At 32.7% G+C, this 18,972-nt stretch overlaps 2 protein-coding genes across 2 annotated transcripts; one reads left to right on the top strand and one right to left on the bottom strand.

Moving 5' to 3' along the window:
• The first annotated feature begins 5,179 nt into the window (after positions 1–5,179).
• Positions 5,180–6,829, top strand: LOC132741170 (uncharacterized). The gene is made up of 2 exons (XM_060729284.1): positions 5,180–5,845; positions 6,017–6,829. Exons 1-2 carry the CDS (start codon positions 5,180–5,182, stop codon positions 6,827–6,829), a joined length of 1,479 nt encoding a protein of 492 aa, XP_060585267.1.
• A 3,938-nt stretch (positions 6,830–10,767) lies between these two features.
• On the bottom strand, positions 10,768–18,845 carry LOC132741171 (dipeptidyl peptidase 2-like). Its single transcript, XM_060729285.1, has 2 exons — positions 18,663–18,845; positions 10,768–12,535 (listed from the first exon to the last, which is right to left on the bottom strand). Exons 1-2 carry the CDS (start codon positions 18,836–18,838, stop codon positions 12,274–12,276), a joined length of 438 nt encoding a protein of 145 aa, XP_060585268.1. The 5' UTR covers positions 18,839–18,845; the 3' UTR covers positions 10,768–12,273.
• Between the last annotated feature and the right edge of the window lie 127 nt (positions 18,846–18,972).

Here is an 18,972-nt window from a genome sequence, read left to right as displayed (position 1 = left end):
GCACAATGGAAGAAGATGGACTTGTGGTTACGCCACCAGATGACCAGGTGTCAAGAGCTCCGTTACTGAAATGACATAATATCATGATATAGTTTGTATACTGTGGCAGTTTTAATCTGTAATATCATTGTATCTACAGCTGCCTCTTTTGATATTAAACAGCTGATTACATTATATATGTTTTATATTAATTTGTATGACATTTTTCCTCATATGTTACCTGCCTTACCTTTTCTTCTGCTAAATTTAAGTAATAGACTTATCCTGTTTTGAATTTGGAACTGTTCATTTAATGATTTTGGGATGGATTTTAATTTAACTACAAACTGTATAGAGCCCATTATTGTAATGGATTATTATAAAATGCAAAAATTGAGCTGCTAACAGTATAGAGCCTGATTAAACTGCACAGATGTGCAGGCTGGTCTAGCTCTGTACTGGTGGCAACGGCTAATCACTTTCTGTTAATGCAGGTAAATAGCTATAACATACTTGAAAGAGCTAATCAGTTCCTGTCTCTTTACACTGCCTGAGAGTCAAATAGATGTGACCATGGTCAGTTTGATCTCAAAATATTTTAATAATGAAATGAAAGATAAGATCCATGATATTTATGCTTTATGAAATAAAATTTGTTACATCAGTGATCAACAGCATTAATCTTTGTGTGACCTTACGACATCAATCCATCAAGTTCAAAATAATTATATTTTCTTTGATAACAAGTTAGAGCAGCCTCTACAGAAAAAAATATCATATATAGAACTTTAATCACTGAAAATAAAATATCAAAGAATAATTTGTACTAAGACATCAGCATGCTTGGGTTTGAGTGATCTGCTCTTGAAAACAAGCAAAACCTCATTTTCAGGGGCAGATAACTCAATAGAAGGACGGTGATCTCCATTTTATTTCATAAATATGTTCACATCATAATTCAATTTTTATGCAATTTTTTATGAAATTCTGTTCACTAGTTAAATTTTCCTTCTTTGCCTCTGTAAAAATAAAGAACCTACAGGAAATGCCTTTAGATGATTCTTAACACAAACAAGACCTGTAATAGTTGCATGTTCTAAAATTTGAAACTCGGTAAGAAATAAAATAAACATACCTAAATATAATATTACATGTATTACTGGCTGTTTCTAAACTTTTACCCCAGTACTCAGAAACTATCCAGTTTTCTCTGAGATATGTTTTCCATCTTTTATGACATTGCTCAATATACTGTGTAAAGTTCCAGGGACTTGGCTCAAACATATCTTGCTTGCCATCTGCACATATTGGCATAACCATCTCAGTGCAGCTCTAAACATTCATGTAGAAGATTTTGATATATATAATTATCTAACTAATTATTTAATTACTTAACTTAAAATTATTTAACTTATTATTAAATAACTTTGTAAATCATGGCCTTTTCATAAATAAGTCTGAGCAATCCACAAAGAAATGCCATCGACACTTAAAAAAGAAGAAAATTGAGGTGTGACAGAATTAACAAGGGTTTTAAAATGTTTAAAGTTACAATCTACTGCCTGCAGTTTACAAGTGTTGTTAGAAATTTTACAAAAGAAAAGTTTCAAAATAGCCGTATGAAAAAAATATGTTGGTATATTTCCTTATCAGCGAATGGACAATGCACAAAATCATTGCTAAACAGTTAAAATCCTATTTAAAATAGCAGTATAATATTTTGATCCCGAATTTTTGATCCTGTTACAGTACAGTTTTCATGTTCATCTTATTCATTTAATTATTGATATGACAAATAACAGGATGTTATAAGATATATTTGAAGTACAGACATACTATCCCATCACAGTATCCTCCAAAGTTTTCAATCCGAGGCATAAAATCTACTGAACAAGGTCGAGAACTTAAATGTTTAGCAGTAGGCTTCACATGGTGGTCCTATACATATGTTACATAAATCATTCCCTATGGGTCAAGTACTACAGATTCTTGATTTAAACATTATCATGTAGAATGCCCAATATTATTTATTTCCAGTGAATTCAATATATAAATTGCTATTAAATTTCATTTTGCAGAAGCATTGAATGAAAACTGTAATTTTCCTCAGTGTATGTGACTTTTATCCTTGAAGAAACAATATTTTGTTTGTGTCAAAGTTTTAAGAAATAATTAGAACTTACAGTGTTTTCATCCACTGAACAAAACAATGTTGAACCCTGAGTTTTTGAGATTTTGAGTTCCTTTGCCCTATTACAGAATATTAATAAGTCTTTTTGCCTTCTTACATTAAGTCAACATACGGTATGCAATTTTTTTTAAATGTATTTATTGCAATGAAAGTGTTATAGTTGTACGGTTAAATTAGTTTTGCACGAACATTTCTGTGATTGGTTGCTTGATTGGGTGGTATATGTCATATGGCGAAGTTCCAGCTTTACTGATGGAGAAATACCTCAGGTGCCCTTCCGTGCATTATTTCATGCACACATAGGCACCTGAGTAGAACCACCGACGTTTCATAAGCTATCTGGATTACTTCATCACATGAAAGACTCCAAGGTCCCTGTCGGGTTTCACATCCAAAGTGGTGAGGTGCAAGTGGTTTGAAGTCAAAAACATTAACCACTTGGCCACGGACATCCCTACAATTCCGTGAAGTGTATATGTCAACTGTGTATGTAATTGAAAGGCCGATAGATACGCCACCCGAGGACTTCACATTGTATTGTACAGATTAAATTGCCCACTCACCCAACCCTTAAACTATTGTTAGTCCTGTTTCTGTTTGGGATCCGCCTGGGCTCCTTGCCACTGGTTCTTGTTGCTGGGTCGTGTGCGGGTTGCGTTAATTGAACGTCACATTTCCTTGTTGATCTTGTTTATCATATTTTAGACAATTTCTACTGTCTTATAATAGCCATTAATTTATTTAATATAAAATACGCAAATGCTAAAAAATACTAGTAACTGTTTTCAGGTTTTCAGTGAATTTGGAAAAGCAAGTTTTTTCTCATAATTGTCAGTAAAACTTCTGGGTATTGCTATCCGTAGATATCGACATGTCGATAATCAAGATAATAGTTTATTTTAAAGGCTGTGAGTTTTCAAGATTACTAGTACAAAGGTTCAGCCTTCGCAGACATAAAGTGTTATTATATTTTGTAATGATGTGTATTAAACATAACTAAAACAATGCGAAAGCCTTCAATCTTTTTAGTGCTATTTATTCTGTCCTAGACTACATGTGTCATAATTCTTGTTAGGTAATTATGACTTTATGAGTTTTTTTTTCATTTAAGCAAAGCGAATTAGAAAATATTTTACTTTATGACACATTTGACCACTTATAGAAGACTTTATGTTGGTAAGAAATCATTTCTTAAAATCTTGTTTATACACATACATGTATTTACATGCCTTGCATAGTAAATTTTTGTATTTGCCTATATTTTCATCTTAGTGCATTAATGGGAATGGGTTAAATCATTCTAAATTTAATAGGACTAAACCAGTTATTGCACTAATGTTAGATATGTCATTTGTACTGTTTGTACTGCATTAAGTGGATTAATGTATAATTGTATAAATTTGCCTTACTTGTACTATCTTACTCCTGACTGAAATGTTCCCTGCTAACAAACAAGTACGATAATTCATGTACTAAACTGATCATACGTAAAAACGTATAATCAATACTACCTCATAAATCTTGCATTATCTTGTATGCAATTTTCTGCTTTGTCAACATAATATATTTTATTACTAGATAATACATTGTGCACAATTATACACATCCCACTAATGTTAAGGTGTGCAATATTATAGACAAGAGCTTTTTGATTGTTCTGACATGTGTCATCCAATGCCAGAAAAGGAAGACATTTCCTCTATGCAGAAGTAGGTCACATTCAAGTTTAATTAAGGTCTAATTTCATTCTCTCATACCAGTTGTCGAAACTTAGATTGAAACTGAAGGGTTTTTTAAAAGGTTTTTCATGCAGTTACAACAAGAAAATCACATTTCATTTCTTTACACAATGTAAAGTCTTTGCAAAATAGGTGACCAGGAGAACAGAGGTATATTTTGACAAAGGGGCATGTTTTGTATCACTTTTGTAGGTGATCAACAATGATATACTACATACAAAATACCTTAGCACTGGGCATTCTAGTTTCTGAGAAGTTAGTATCCTATAAAGTCAATAAATGCCTTGCATAATACATTTTTGTAGTTGCCTACAGTATATGCCAATTTTGTAAAGTTTTTATGATTAATAATGCACTTAGCAAATACCTTTTACTGATCATACCTTAAAATTTGTAAAGGATAATCAATATAGCCAAAATATCTTGCATGATCTTTAATGCAATTTAAGACTTGTAAACATTTCATATTTTGTAACTAGATAATACTTTGTGCAAAATTATACACATCCCACCAATGTAAAGGTGTGCAATTTTATTAACAAGATCTTTTAGATTGATCTGAATTCGAGACCCAATGTTAGAAAAGGTAGACATTTCTTCAACGCAAAAGTAGGTCACATTCAATGATATGAATAAACTAAGGTCTAATTGCACTCTCTCGTACAAGCTGTCCAAACATAGATATAAGCTAAAGATTTTAAAAGTTGGCTATGAATGTCAAATTCTAAAAATCTATAAAATTCATTTAGCATTGTATACGCACCGGTCTCCGGTGTACACAATGATTCATTTAGTTACAACGAGAAGATCATATTGTGTTTCTCTAGACAATGTAAAGTCTTTGCAACAGGTGAACAAATGCGCAGAGTATCTTTTATCTAAGGGGCATGTTTTAATATCACTTTGAGTGCAGGGCAAATTTGATCCTGTTGGGGGGTTGCTTTATATAAGTTGAAATACAGCTGTCAGAGTTACATGTGTATAACGTTGTGCATTATCTCATTAGCTAAGAAGAAGTGCCCCTACAGTTTGTAAAGAAGTATATTCTGCTTTATTGATTTCCTATAAACTCTTGATGGTTATCTTATGCAAATACGATATATTTGTAAAGTATTTTTCCTACAACAGCCAACATACACGTTTATGATTTCAATATAGTCAGCTCAGGAAACAGAAAATAAAAGTGGATAATAAAATGTGACAGATTCTGCTTCAAATAAAAGTGAAGTTTAAATGGAAAAAAAAACTTTAAACATATTTAAGACACAATATGGCTGACAGTGTACCTGGGAAACTTACAGACTTAACAAATCAACTAAACAAGGAAGTAACAAGTGCCTTTTTATTTTGTGATCCTTGTTACCAAGATGGAGACAACAAGGAAGCAGAGGGATTCTGTGTGGAATGTCAGCATTATCTTTGTGATCAATGCTTCAAGTACCATTGCCTTCCTATACCGATGAAACATCACAAATTACTAGGGAAGTCAGAAATGCCAAAGAGAAAGGTTGATGAAAGTCTCTCTGAAACCTGTTCACATCATGAGGGAGAGATGATTAAATATTACTGTAAAACACACGGGACAGTTGGCTGCAACTCTTGTATGATCATACACCACAAACCATGCCTTGAAATCTGCACCCTCACAGACATAGCTAAGGATGTGGAACTATCACCTGCATATAAAGATTTTTGTACAAGAATGGAGACAACAAAAACCAACCTAGAGGATCAGATTAAAACTGCAAGAGAAAACATAGCAATATGTAGATCTTGCAGAGAAACGGCTCTAACTGAAATTAATCAATTACAGCAGAAAATAAACATCCAGTTTGAGTTGCAGAAGCAGGAACTTGCAAAAGAAGCTGAGGAAAAAGAGAACAATGAAGCTAGAAAACTGAAACAAGTCGAAGATTCAGCCAATGATTCAAAAAATGTTATAAATAACCTGAAAGAAGATTTTCAAATACTAGAGGAAACAAAACAAAGCAAACAGCTATTCATTGCATTAAAGAAAAATCAAGAAAAACTGAACTTTCTTGAACAAAAAGTGGCAGATATACAAAAAGAAAACAAAGTGAACAAATATTGTTTTATTCCAAATAAGTTTCTGACCAGTGCGCTGAAAAATGTTGATGCTCTTGGGGAACTGTGTGTACAAAAGGAAGAAGAATCAGAGGAGGATCTGAAGAGTTTCTATGGAAACTATCCTGAATATGGAATGCCAAGAGGATGCCCAATATCAAATGAAAATGTAATTATACTAGATACAATTTACAATCGTGTAAGGCTGTATGCAGTAGATGAACATACACTGGTAACAGAGAAAGAATTAACATCATGTCCATGGGATATTACATCTATTGAGGTAAACAAGTTTGCATTAACATTGCCAAATGAAAATAAAATCAAAATCATGTCTGTTGAAGATAAAAACATAACAGTTGGAGACGAAATAAATGTTGATGCTAGATGTGAGGGTATACATTATGCAGGGGACAAACTGTATGTTGCATGCAGTAAACCCGCACAAGTTTTAATTCTGAATACAACAGGAACAATAATCCAATGTTATATAAAAGATCAAGCAGGTGAGCAGTTGTTCCGACAACCAGCTTATATATATTTCGATACTGAAAAGCAACTGATCTGTGCCTCTGACAGAAAGGCAAGCTGCATTGTAACTATGGCAACTGATGGGAAAGTGCGAAATGTATTCAGAAATGAAGATTGGAAAATGCCACTTACAATTATGAAAGCAAACAATACCATCAATGTTTCAGACTTTGAAAAAGCAAGCAGGGCATCCATAGATTTAACTACTGGTGAATGTAAAATAGATGATGGATTTGGATTTTTACTTTCCAAGAATGCACAATGTTGGGACAAGTCATTTGGATGCGTTTTTATTTTCGCATAATAAAACTTATGATTAATATCAATAAGACATAGATATAGATTAACATTACAAGACTTTTTGTTATAAATACATGTATATAACTACTGCTTTTATTGGTTTTTGATAAAAAAATTCAAAATAGACATAATAAAAAATTATAATACAATGAAGCATTAATAAATGAATAAAAGTGAGATTAAAATATTTACTTTCAAAATGACATAAAGCATGCACATTTATTCTGAACTTATCATAATTATTGAATCAAACTAGACCTGGAATGGAAATAATCTAAAATTAACTCTGATTTATTGTGAAATATACATGTACATACAATGGAAAATATACTTTCTTGTCACACGAAAGAAACCTGATGTCATGTTTATACCTTGATTTCATGTTTGATTATTTTGCATATAGATAATATATTTCATAAGTCATCCTTTCCTACAGTATAATGCCATAATTTATGGGAGAGTATCGTAACGTATGGTTACATGCACATTCCATTGAATTTAAACTTACAATCTATTCAGATGTCAGTAAAATTTTGCGAACTTTGAAAAACAAGATATAAAATCGTTTCAAAAAACAGGAAGAAATATTGTATTCGTGACTCATGTAACCTTTCGGTCCTCAAGTATAAAGACTTTAAATACCTAGACGATTATTCATAATCATCCGAAAGACTGACGGAAAGAGCAAAAAAAGGTCATTGTATACACACCGGTCTCTCAAATATCGTCAGTAAGACCGGTGTACACAATGCAAAAAAGGGTGTCCTTATCTGAAGTTTGAAGGGCCGATAAGCGATCACGGTTTTGTTTTTGCGTCAAAATAGCAAGAATGACTAAATCAATGTACCAGGCTTTTGAAATGTATTCAAATGCGCTGCGCGAGAACCAGTCTGGCTATAGTCGGAGCCCTTCGGTAATATGTTGGTTCTATTATTCAAAGCGCGGCGCATTTAAATACGGCAAAGTTGGGGGCCAATTTGAATATGTCGAAAGGTTTTGTAAATAGAGTAAAACGGCGATAATTTTCATGTTTTTCACCTGTTGCGTTGTTAATATTGATGTAGAAGTTTAAAATTGACCATCACCGTGGATAATAATATCTACTGTGTCGATGGAAGAAAAGATTATGTGAAAATATTGGATATGGAATAAAATACGAGGTGATTTGAGGGTAGGTGTGCGGGATTTTTTGTACATGGTGTAAATGTTTTTTTTCAAAACAACTTATGTTTTAAAGATATATATGATAAGCACATATGCTGGTATTGACAAATATACATTTTATTTGGATTTGAACTGCATTTTGTGAACCACACACAAAGTGTCTGTGCTTGCGTACTGATGAAAGTGTGGGAGGGTGACGCCAGTTGGAGTCAGGAGACATCTTTTTTGGAAAATTGAAAAATGAAACATGAACAGACGCATTCTGGGGAATTTTAAAACGCGGAAAAATTGACATAAAGTTTTCTAAAATAAGGAAAAAAATAATGAATCAATATAAGAGAAATGTTCGTTCAGTTTCTCCAGTTATCATAAGGCGAACATGGTGCATATATTTAACTAAACTCCAAGAATTCCCTGCGCCGATTTTCAATTAAAAGACCACGAGAATGACGTCAGGTAAATGGCGTTAACTCGATATTCATCAGAAATCGACATTACCGCATAAAAAGTACCTCAGTTATATGTGTAATCTACTTTATTTCAGTTTTATCAGAATATAAATTGTATGCGTTATTTTTCCCAGTTACTAATCAGTTACTAGGGAGTACGAGTACAGTGTATATAAAATTGCTTTCAATACGCTGGCTCACGAATGTTGTTGAGAGGGAAATAATTGTAAAGGAGTTACAATTCAATATCTTAGCAGCCCTATATATTAAATCATTTCCGTTCATAATGATTAATGAAATAATAATAATAGAATGAAAGTAGTGTTTCTCATTTCGCAACACCGAAGTGCACAATTCTGTGTTTCTTTTTGCACAAATTTCTGCGTTATTCTCACATGCATGCATTATGGATATATGCCGTGATTAATATGAACTATATACTTGTTAAATGGAAATAATTACTTAAACCCTCACATATCGGTATTACATGGATATAGAAACTAATTTTTAATAGAAAGATGGATAAACAATCTGCAACTACTACGGAAATGCCTTATTGTTGAAAAATATACTAAAAGATGTGTAATCATTCAAGTCTGAAATAACAAGAATACCAGGACACCGGGACACTGGGCTTTTCTACCTGTTTAATATGAAGTATATCTTAAATTTTATTTGTATCAAAACCAACGTACCCCAAACAAAACTTTCCAATTTCTTACAAAACAAAATATTCATCTTTTTTGAAAAATGTTCTCATAAATGTTCCTGAGAAAATAAAATAAAAAACAAAAACAAATAAAATCAGTTAATAGTTTATTTCATCCATGTTTTAAGATTAACCCGTATGTAATTCCATAAATTGTTTTTTCCCATAAATTAAAGTAAATAATAAAACGTGCATCTAAAATTCATTGTTTTAAATATATATATTTATTTTCAAAGCAAAAGTAAACAATTCCTAAAATTTCAATTATTCATGAAGAAATCATCCCTGAGTCGGCTGAAATACATAATTAGCAGTTTTTAACTCGTATACATATAAATATAACTAGAACTGCCACTGTCATGGCGTGGATACCCTCGCATACCACTTAGTCAGAAACAACAGTGGGCATTTAGAGCTCAAAAACAACCTCCCTGCCAAATCTGAGGTTACTAAGCCAGTGCATTGCTAAGTTATGTATTCTACATGCTTCAAACGTGAAAATGTCAATATCAATAAACTGCGGACGGGCATTCTTAAGCATTTGAGCAGACAAACTCATTATAGTAAAATCCCTGTGACCTTGTCACTAGTCATAAACAACCTCAATACCAAATATGAAGACTGTTGATACAAATATAAAGCATTCTTTAGCAATTGAGACGAAAAGCTTTTTCTAGTAAAGGTCCCTGTGACCTTGACCTTTGACCAATGACCTCAAAATCAATAGGGGTCACCTAATGGTCATGATCAATCTCCATGCCAAATATGAATACTGTAGATCAAAGGTTTCTCAAGTTATTGGGTGGGCAAACTTTTTGAAGTCAAAGTCCCTGTGACCTTGACCTTTGACCCAGTGACCACGAAATCAAAAGGGGTAATCTACTAATTATGACTAACCTCCATGCCAAATATGAAGACTTAGGGTCTAAGTCTAAGTTATTGGGCGGAATATCTCTTTTTTAGTCAAGGCCCCTATGATCTTGACCTTTGACCCAGTGACCTCAAAATCAATAGGGGTCACCTAATGGTTAAGATCAACCTCCATCCAAAATATGAAGACTGTGGGTCAAAAGTCAGTTATTGGGCGGACAAACTTTTTGAAGTCAAAATCCCTGTGACCTTGACCTTTGACCCAGTGACTTCAAAATCAAAAGGGGTCACCTACTAAATATGACTAACCTTCATGCCAAATATGAAGACTGTGAGTCAAAGGAATCTTAAGTTATTGGGAAGACAAGCTTTTTATAATCAATGCCCCTGTGACCTTGACCTTTGACCCAGTGATCTCAAAATCAAAAGGAGTCATCTACTAATCATGACTAACCTTCAGGCTAAATATAAAGACTGTGGGTCAAAGTTTTCTTAAGTTATTGGGCGGACAAGCTTTTTTAGTCAAGGCCCCTGTGACCTTGACCTTTGACCCAGTGACCTAAAAAGTTCAATAGGGGTCATCTACTAGTCATGACTAACCACCATGCCAAATATGAAGACTGTGGGTCAAAGGAATCTTAAGTTATTGGGCGGACAAGGAATAACCGACGAACGGCCAGATGTCCGGACGGCCGGACAGACGGACGTCCGGACGGACAAGCTTATTCCAGTATACCCCCCCCTTACAACTTCGTTGTGCGGGGTTTTAAACCCAGTACTATACACAATATATCAGGCATAATTACAAATGTACTGACGAATAAAGTGGCTTATTATTTAACATGTATCGCGTATTTAATGATCAAAGGGTAACTACGGTATACTGGGTAAATCAATAGCCAAATACCCTTGATAAAAGAAAAAAAAAACTTTTGCTCTTCATTTGCAGCACATTTTATCAAAATACACCAGGGGGAATAATCATAAAAAATACTGCTCTAAGCTTGCTTACTTCCCTTTGATTTTTATCAAATAACTGTTAACCTTATAAAATACCATTTAAAACATATAAATCTTAACAGAGGTCAGGACATAAATATTGATATCATAATTTTGAAAACAGGTGACCCTTCGATAAAGAACAATCAAAACAAAAAAATAATACAAATGTAGTAGAAAATCTCAGACTCGGTTTTTGTGTTGAGTCTATTCATAGGAGGGAGTCTGTTCATGGGGCATAATGAGAACTGCAACATCTGTTTTGCTGGCATTCAAATTCAAGACGCCTTTACAAAAACAATATAACAATACCTTATTTAGAGGAACTAGATTTAGTAAATTAGCACCTGGAATATATAATGAAGTATATACCTTAAGTTGAAATAAAAAGAAACTTATATAAAATTGCATATTGCATCTCATTTACAAATACTATAAAAGAATATAATATTTTATTTACACATTTCTTCATAATAAGAAAGAGAAAAACAAATCTGTAGTGATATCTGCTTAAAATGGAAAAGATATAATTTATAGTATTTATATTATAATAAAAAAAAATCCTGTTAAACGTTAAGCACTGCTGGGTGGAATATGCAACAACAAAATTTGACAATGTTGAATTTTTTCTAATAAAAGTAACATCAATCCAAATCATATAATTTGACACCAGAAGGTAAAACATTGTAAATAAAGTAAAATCAATTAAATAATGCCAAATAAATACATGTTATGTATATGTACTGATTTTTCTTACTAAACATCACCGGTCTTATAAATTGTTGTCTTACTATACATGTATACTCTAATAAATACCCTCAGGGGTATTACATTTTCCAAAAATTGGGCTATAATTAAAGTACAAAAAGGGTCAAAATTAAAAGAATCTGTTGTTTTTGTGTTGTTTACCACTGGGTTATATACAGTGCTCGTATGATGTTGATTTCCTTGATCTTTTTAATATACTGCTATTGAACGGTTTTCTTTTCCTATCTCTTAAAGGGTAGGGGTTAGGGGCAATTATTAGAGAATATAAATTCTTATATTTTACCTCCAGCTCTTAATTTTCAAAATATAGAAAATACCTAACTAATTATTAATTACATATGAAGTTGGAAATAAAGTTAATTATTCAATGCATTTCAGGTAGAATAACAGCATTATATGAAGTAATAAACGATAATAAGAACAGAAACATATAACTACGAGTAGAACACCTATAGTGATGTTTTGTGGAGATACTATAGTAGAAACTGTTTATGGAATCGTGTATTTCTCAGAAGCAAATACATTATGTACACCACCCCCTTGTCGAGACTTATCATCTTGCACTTGACCTAACCACATCTTTAGCAGATTTTTTTCCGACTGTCGGGCATCTAAAACAGAGGGTGGGTCAAGAGGATTGGCTGCTCGTAAATCTAGATGGTGCGCACCAGACTCTTTCAACAATGGCACGATGGAAGAAGATGGACTTGTGGTTACGCCACCAGATGACCAGGGGTCAAGAGCTCCGTTACTGAAATGACATAATATCATGTAATAGTTTGTATACTGTGACAATTCTAATCTGTAATATCATTGTATCTACACACTTGAATTTCACACTTGGAAAGTGAAGCTGAAAATGGGCAACAATACAGTCGGCGCATCAGCCTCCGCGTCAGTGGAGTGCCTGAAGAAGGCTGGCATGCGTTTCCTGATGGTATGCACGTGTCCGATGAAGCTAAACACAAAAGCACTTCCTGTACCGAAGATGAGTCATATGACTCTGGAGAAAATGTTTCAGTATCTCCCATGGCAAGTACAGACAGTACGGATTCCAAAATTATTGACCTTGCAACTTCGCTTGGCATTAACATATCTTTGACAGATATTGACCGGTCTCATCGAATTGGTATGAAAAACTCTGACAAACCCAGGGATATAATCGTTAAATTCACATCTTATCGGGCAAGGAACTTATTCTACAGGTCGAAAATCGGTCTTAAATCACATGGATTTTCCGGAATCTTTGTCAATGAAGACCTGACTAGGACACGTTCCAAGCTATTTTATCAGGCAAGACAATTGGTCAAGAATAACTTCATACTAAGTGCCTGGACATTCGACGGGGCAGTGATCGTCAAGGATGCCAATCGTAAGATACATCGAATAAACAATGTACATGACTTAATGTCTGTAAAATCTGATAATCCCATTCCTGCCGATAACGATAAACCTAAACACAAGTAATTTTCCGCGCCATTACTCTGGGTATGCAAAACTTTCGGTGTGAAGTATACTATTTACACACGCTACAAATAATGATCACGTGACATGGATGTCCACGTTATCTCACAGGTTATATATACATGTATTAACAGTCTAGACATGACGAATAGTTGATGTGTTTTGAGTACAAGTGAACTGTTAAGTTTGGTCTAGTTTATGAAATAGTGCTCGTTTGACAGCCTATGAAAAAGTGTTCCCTATGAAAAAGTGTTCAAACAAAAAATACATATTGACCATTATTTTATTATTATTATTATTATTAATTTTTTACTTTGACAAATGTATATCAAAATTATGCTGGATTTGATGAAATGTTCACTTGAAATAGTCTGTCATTATTTTCATTTGCACATTAACTAAGGAGCCTCTTGGTCTAATTTTATGAACAACTTATGAGTATTTAGACTGTAAACAAGTAACTTATTTTGTCTTGCCCCTGAAGTTGTAACTTTTTTGTCTGTGTATAAAATATGTTTTTTTCTGATCAAATATAAGATCTATTCTACATTAATTTGGGACCATAATTACCATGTAAATAAATTGAATGTGGTCCTCAAATTCATTTTAAAAGAAAGTAACTATAAAATTAATGCATAATAAGTGTCCTAATGATCACTAGTTCTTGATAATATTTTGAAATAACAATTCAATATCAGTTAGTATAGATAAAAATACCCTTGACCTGGTCCCATACATTACAGCGCTACTGTCCAAATAAATCGAATAGTTTTATGAATAATTTTCATATTAACTTATAAAATATTGGTTTTGCTGCGTGTTTGTTAGTTTGAATTTCTTTTAATATATAATTGTGCGGTTTATTTATTCTATACAATCTGTATAGACGTCATTTGCTTATTTTATAACGTCAAAGCACTTGCACTATCATTATTTTTGTAGCAGAGAATTTGTTTATTGTATAGTGCCTGGACCTAGTGACTGGTGTTATAAATGCTTGCAATAGCTAACACTGTTAATACTGTATGCCTGTTAAGGGTCAATATGACAAGTATTGTTCTCAATAGGTGTATATATTTATGTATATATTCTGGGAGACATCATAATATATAAATTTTTGTTTATTGATGCGTTAACAGTAAGTTAATAGGTATATTAGTAAGTATTGTACTCAATGGATGTATATATTTATGTATATATTCTGGGAGACACTAATATATATATATATATGTTTTTGTTTATTGATGCGATAAATATATTTATGTATATATTCTGGGAGACATCATAATATATAAATTTTTGTTTATTGATGCGTTAACAGTAAGTTAATAGGTATATTAGTAAGTATTGTACTCAATGGATGTATATATTTATGTATATATTCTGGGAGACACTAATATATATATATATATATATATATATATGTTTTTGTTTATTGATGCGATAACAGTAAGTTAATAGGTATATAACAGTAAGTATTGTACTCAATAGATGTATATATTTATGTATATATTCCGGGAGACATTGAAATATATATATTTTGTTTATTGATGCGATAACAGTTACTGTAAGTTAATAGGTATATAATAGTAAGTTTATCTTATTTTCTTTGTATTTGTCTAAAATCAGTACGACTTTGTTCACCACTGTATCATCTTTATGTGAAAATTATGTAATCATATTGTGATCATTATACACACACGGCCTGAGCATTAACATCTGAAATATTTTAACTCAAGAAAGTTTTAACATAAACGACTATTCTTCACAATATTCATTTTCTAGATAAGTGTATTCATCATTGTCTAATTATTGGCAGCATTAAATTCAAATCACATTTAGCTTCTATTTAAATCTTATTTCTAACACAATGTTTTTTCATCTATTTGTCTTTTACATATACACCTTTTCTTCTTATGTTCATTCTTACTCTATATTAACATCTATTCGGATTATGTTCAACGGAACGCATTGGCCGATAAAAGACACGACTTGTGTAGGTGTGATTGTGATAGTTAGCTTCTTGTTGCTCATAGCATCAATCACATAATGAACAAGTTATCATGTACTACTATCATGATCTCCTACACATGTCCATGGAAATTCACACTTTTATTAAACATGCTATCTCTCCTATACATTGCATCTAACATGTTTCAAACATACTCATTTTCCTTACATATAAGAACTTGATAAAATCCAATACGAAGCTTCTCGAATTGTCTCTGGTGCCAGTAAACTTGTTTCTTTGCATGAGCTCAAACGAGAAGTTCCTTGGGAATCTTTAGAGTCTAGACGAAGGAAACACAAACTCATACTTCTTTACAAAATGAAAAATGGACTTTCCCCAAACTACCTTTCATCTCTTGTTCCCCCTTCAGTAGGTGAGACATCAAGATACAATCTTCGCAACTCAAACGATTTTAACGGTATACGAACAAGAACTTCTCTGTATTATAATGCTTTTCTTCCTTCTGCTCTAAGAGACTGGAACGACCTCCCTGCTGAATTACAAAATGCACCTTCACTATCATCCTTTAAGAGTCTTCTGAATAGTGACCTATCAAAATGTCCAAAATATTTTTATACAGGTATCAGAAAATGGCAAATATACCATGCACGCCTACGAACTGAGTGTAGTCCTCTCAACTATCACTTATTCAGAAAAATATAACAAATTAACCACTGTGTCAATGTGGTCTTCTAGAAACAAATCACCACTTTTTCTTTGAATGTCAACAATTACAATAATATCCGAAATATCCTCTTTCACACTTTATCGGCTTATTGTTATGTTACTCTCCCCATATTACTGAGAGGTGATAACAACTTAAGTGACGTCATAAACACCAGTATATTCCAGGCAGTTCAAATATATATCCGAGATAGCAAACGTTTTCCATAGTCCTTTGCAAACTCTGCTCACTCCGTTGACATACCGAATAGATTCTATAATAATATCTTTTCCTTAACATAATGTATTTGCACCATTTTTACTGAATCAATCTCATCTTTTTCTGACCATCAATCTCAATATGTTTTTGTGCGTCATTCCACTAGGTCACAGTATTAGCATTTCATGTTGATTTTAAAACATATTATAGCATGATTTCCTATCTAACTTATTTCAACTATTTATTTTTTTTACTTTTAGCTCTGAATAGACACTTTTGCCGTCCTCGTCTTTCTTCATTCATCATCAATAAAATGTTTCATGATATACTATTTCGAACATGTAATTTACCGCCGAATTTACAGTAATGAATTATATGTTAGGAAAAGACCTCTATAAGCATTGTATGCTTTCGGATCTAATCCTTTTTCAGCATTGTTTATTATGTAACTAATGATTGTATGTAATAATTTGTTTGTGTGAAAATGTTTGAAATAAAATATGTTTAAACTTAACTACAGCTGCCTCTTTTGATATTACACAGCTGATTACATTATATATGTTTTATATTAATTTGTATGACATTTTTCCTAATATTTTACCTGCCTTACCGTTTCTTCTGCTGAATTTAAGTAATAGACTTATCCTGTTTTGAATTTGGAACTGCTCATTTAATGATTTTGGGATGGATTTTAATTTAACTACAAACTGTATAGAGCCTATTATTGTAATGGGTTATTGTAAAATGCAAAAATAGTGCTGCCAACGGTATAGAGCCTGATCACACTGCACATATGTGCAGGCTGGTCTAGCTCTGTACTGGTGGCAACGGCTAATCACTTTCTGTTAATGCAGGTTAATAGCTAAAACATACTTGAAAGAGCTAATGAGTTACATGTCTCTTTACACTGCCTGAGAGTCAAATGTGACCATGGTCAGTTTAAACTCAAAATATTTTAATAATAAAATGAAAGATAAGATCCATGATTTTTATGCTTTATGAAATAACATTTGTTACATCAGTAAATAAATTAAAATGATCCACAGCATTAACATTTGACGTTATGACATTATCTATCAAGTTCAAAATAATTATATTTTCTTTGATAACAAGTTAGAGCAACCTCTACAGAAAACTAGAACTAGATGTGTCGCCTTGTGAACAATATAGTTTAGGAGAAATGGCCAGGAAAAAAATGAAATATGAAAACTAACAAAGGTCAATAACTCAAAATATAAAAAAGTGCAGAGCAACAGTTTCTATGTACTGCACTTCTTATCTTATCAATAAGATCTACCATTCTATGAAGTTTCAAGTCCATATCTTTTATAAGTTATGAGAAATAGCCTGGACAAAAATAAAGTATGAAAATTGATAAAGGGTAAAAACTCACAAATAAGAAGTGCAGAGTACCGGTTCTTGTACACTGCACTTTTTCTTAATGAGATCTATCATCCTATGAAGTTTCATGTCCATAGCTTTCATACTTGAGGAGAAATGACCAGGACAAAATATGAAAATAAACAAAGGGCAATAACTCAAAAAATAAGAAATGCAGAGTACTGGTTCTTGTGCACTGCACTTCTTCTTAATGAGATCTATCATCCTATGAAGTTTCAAGTCCATAGCTTTTATACTTTCGGAGAAATGGCCCGGAAAAAAATAAAGTATGAAAATTAACAAAGGGCAATAACTCAAAAATAAGAAATGCAGAGTACAAGTTCTTGTGCAATGCACTTCTTTTTATGAGATCTATCATCCTATGAAGTTTCAAGTCCATAGCTTTTATACTTTAGGAGAGATGGCCCGGACAAAAAACAAGTATGAAAATTAACAAAGGGCAATAACTGAGAAACTAAGAAATGCAGAGTACCGGTTCTTGTGCACTGCACTTCTCCTTAATAAGATCTATCATCCTATAAAGTTTCAAGTCCATAGCTCATAGTTGAAGAGAAATGGCCCGGACAAAATTAAGTATGAAAATTAACAAAGGGCAATAACTCAAAAATTAAGAAGTGCAGAGTACCAGTCCTTGTGCACTGCACTTCGGGTTAATGAAAGAAGCTTGCATACCAAGTTTGAAGACAATCAGACTTAAAGTGACTGAGTTATGCTCCGGACAAGCTTTAGGGGACGCCGACAACGACGCCGACACGGACGCCGACACCGACGCCGACAACAAAAAAAAAATATCAAAGAATAATTTGTAATAAGACATCAGCATGCTTGGTTTTGAGTGATTTGCTCTTGAAAACAAGCGAAAACTCATTTTCATGGGCAGATAACTAAATAGAAGGATGGTGTTCCCCATTTCATTTCATAAATATGTTCACATCATAATTCACTTTTTTATGCAATTTTTTATGTTATTCTGTTCACTTGTTCAAATTTCCTTCTTTGCCTCTGTAAAAATAAAGAACCTACAGGAAATGCCTTTTAAATGATTCTTAACACAAACAAGACCTGTAATAGTTGCATGTTCTCAAATTTGAAACTTGGTAAGAAATAAAATAAACATACCTAAATATAATATTACTGGCCGTTTCTAAACTTTTACCCCAGTACTCAGAAACTATCCAGTTTTCTCTGGGATATGTTTTTCCATCTTTTATGACATTGCTCACTAAACTGTGTAAAGTTCCACGGACTTGGCTCAAACATATCTTGCTGCCATCTGCACATATTGGCATAACCATCTCAGTGCAGCTCTATAACAAATGTATAAGATTTTGATATATAAAATTATTTAACTTATTATTTAATTACTTAAATTAAAATTATTTAACTTTTTATTAATTAACTTTGTAAATCATGGCCTTTTCATAAATAA

The sequence above is a fragment of the Ruditapes philippinarum genome, unplaced genomic scaffold (genome assembly GCF_026571515.1).
Source record: "Ruditapes philippinarum isolate M1 unplaced genomic scaffold, ASM2657151v2 ctg3507_1_1_1_1, whole genome shotgun sequence".
Lineage (NCBI taxonomy): Eukaryota > Metazoa > Mollusca > Bivalvia > Venerida > Veneridae > Ruditapes > Ruditapes philippinarum.
This window is presented reverse-complemented; position numbering and strand designations above follow the sequence as displayed.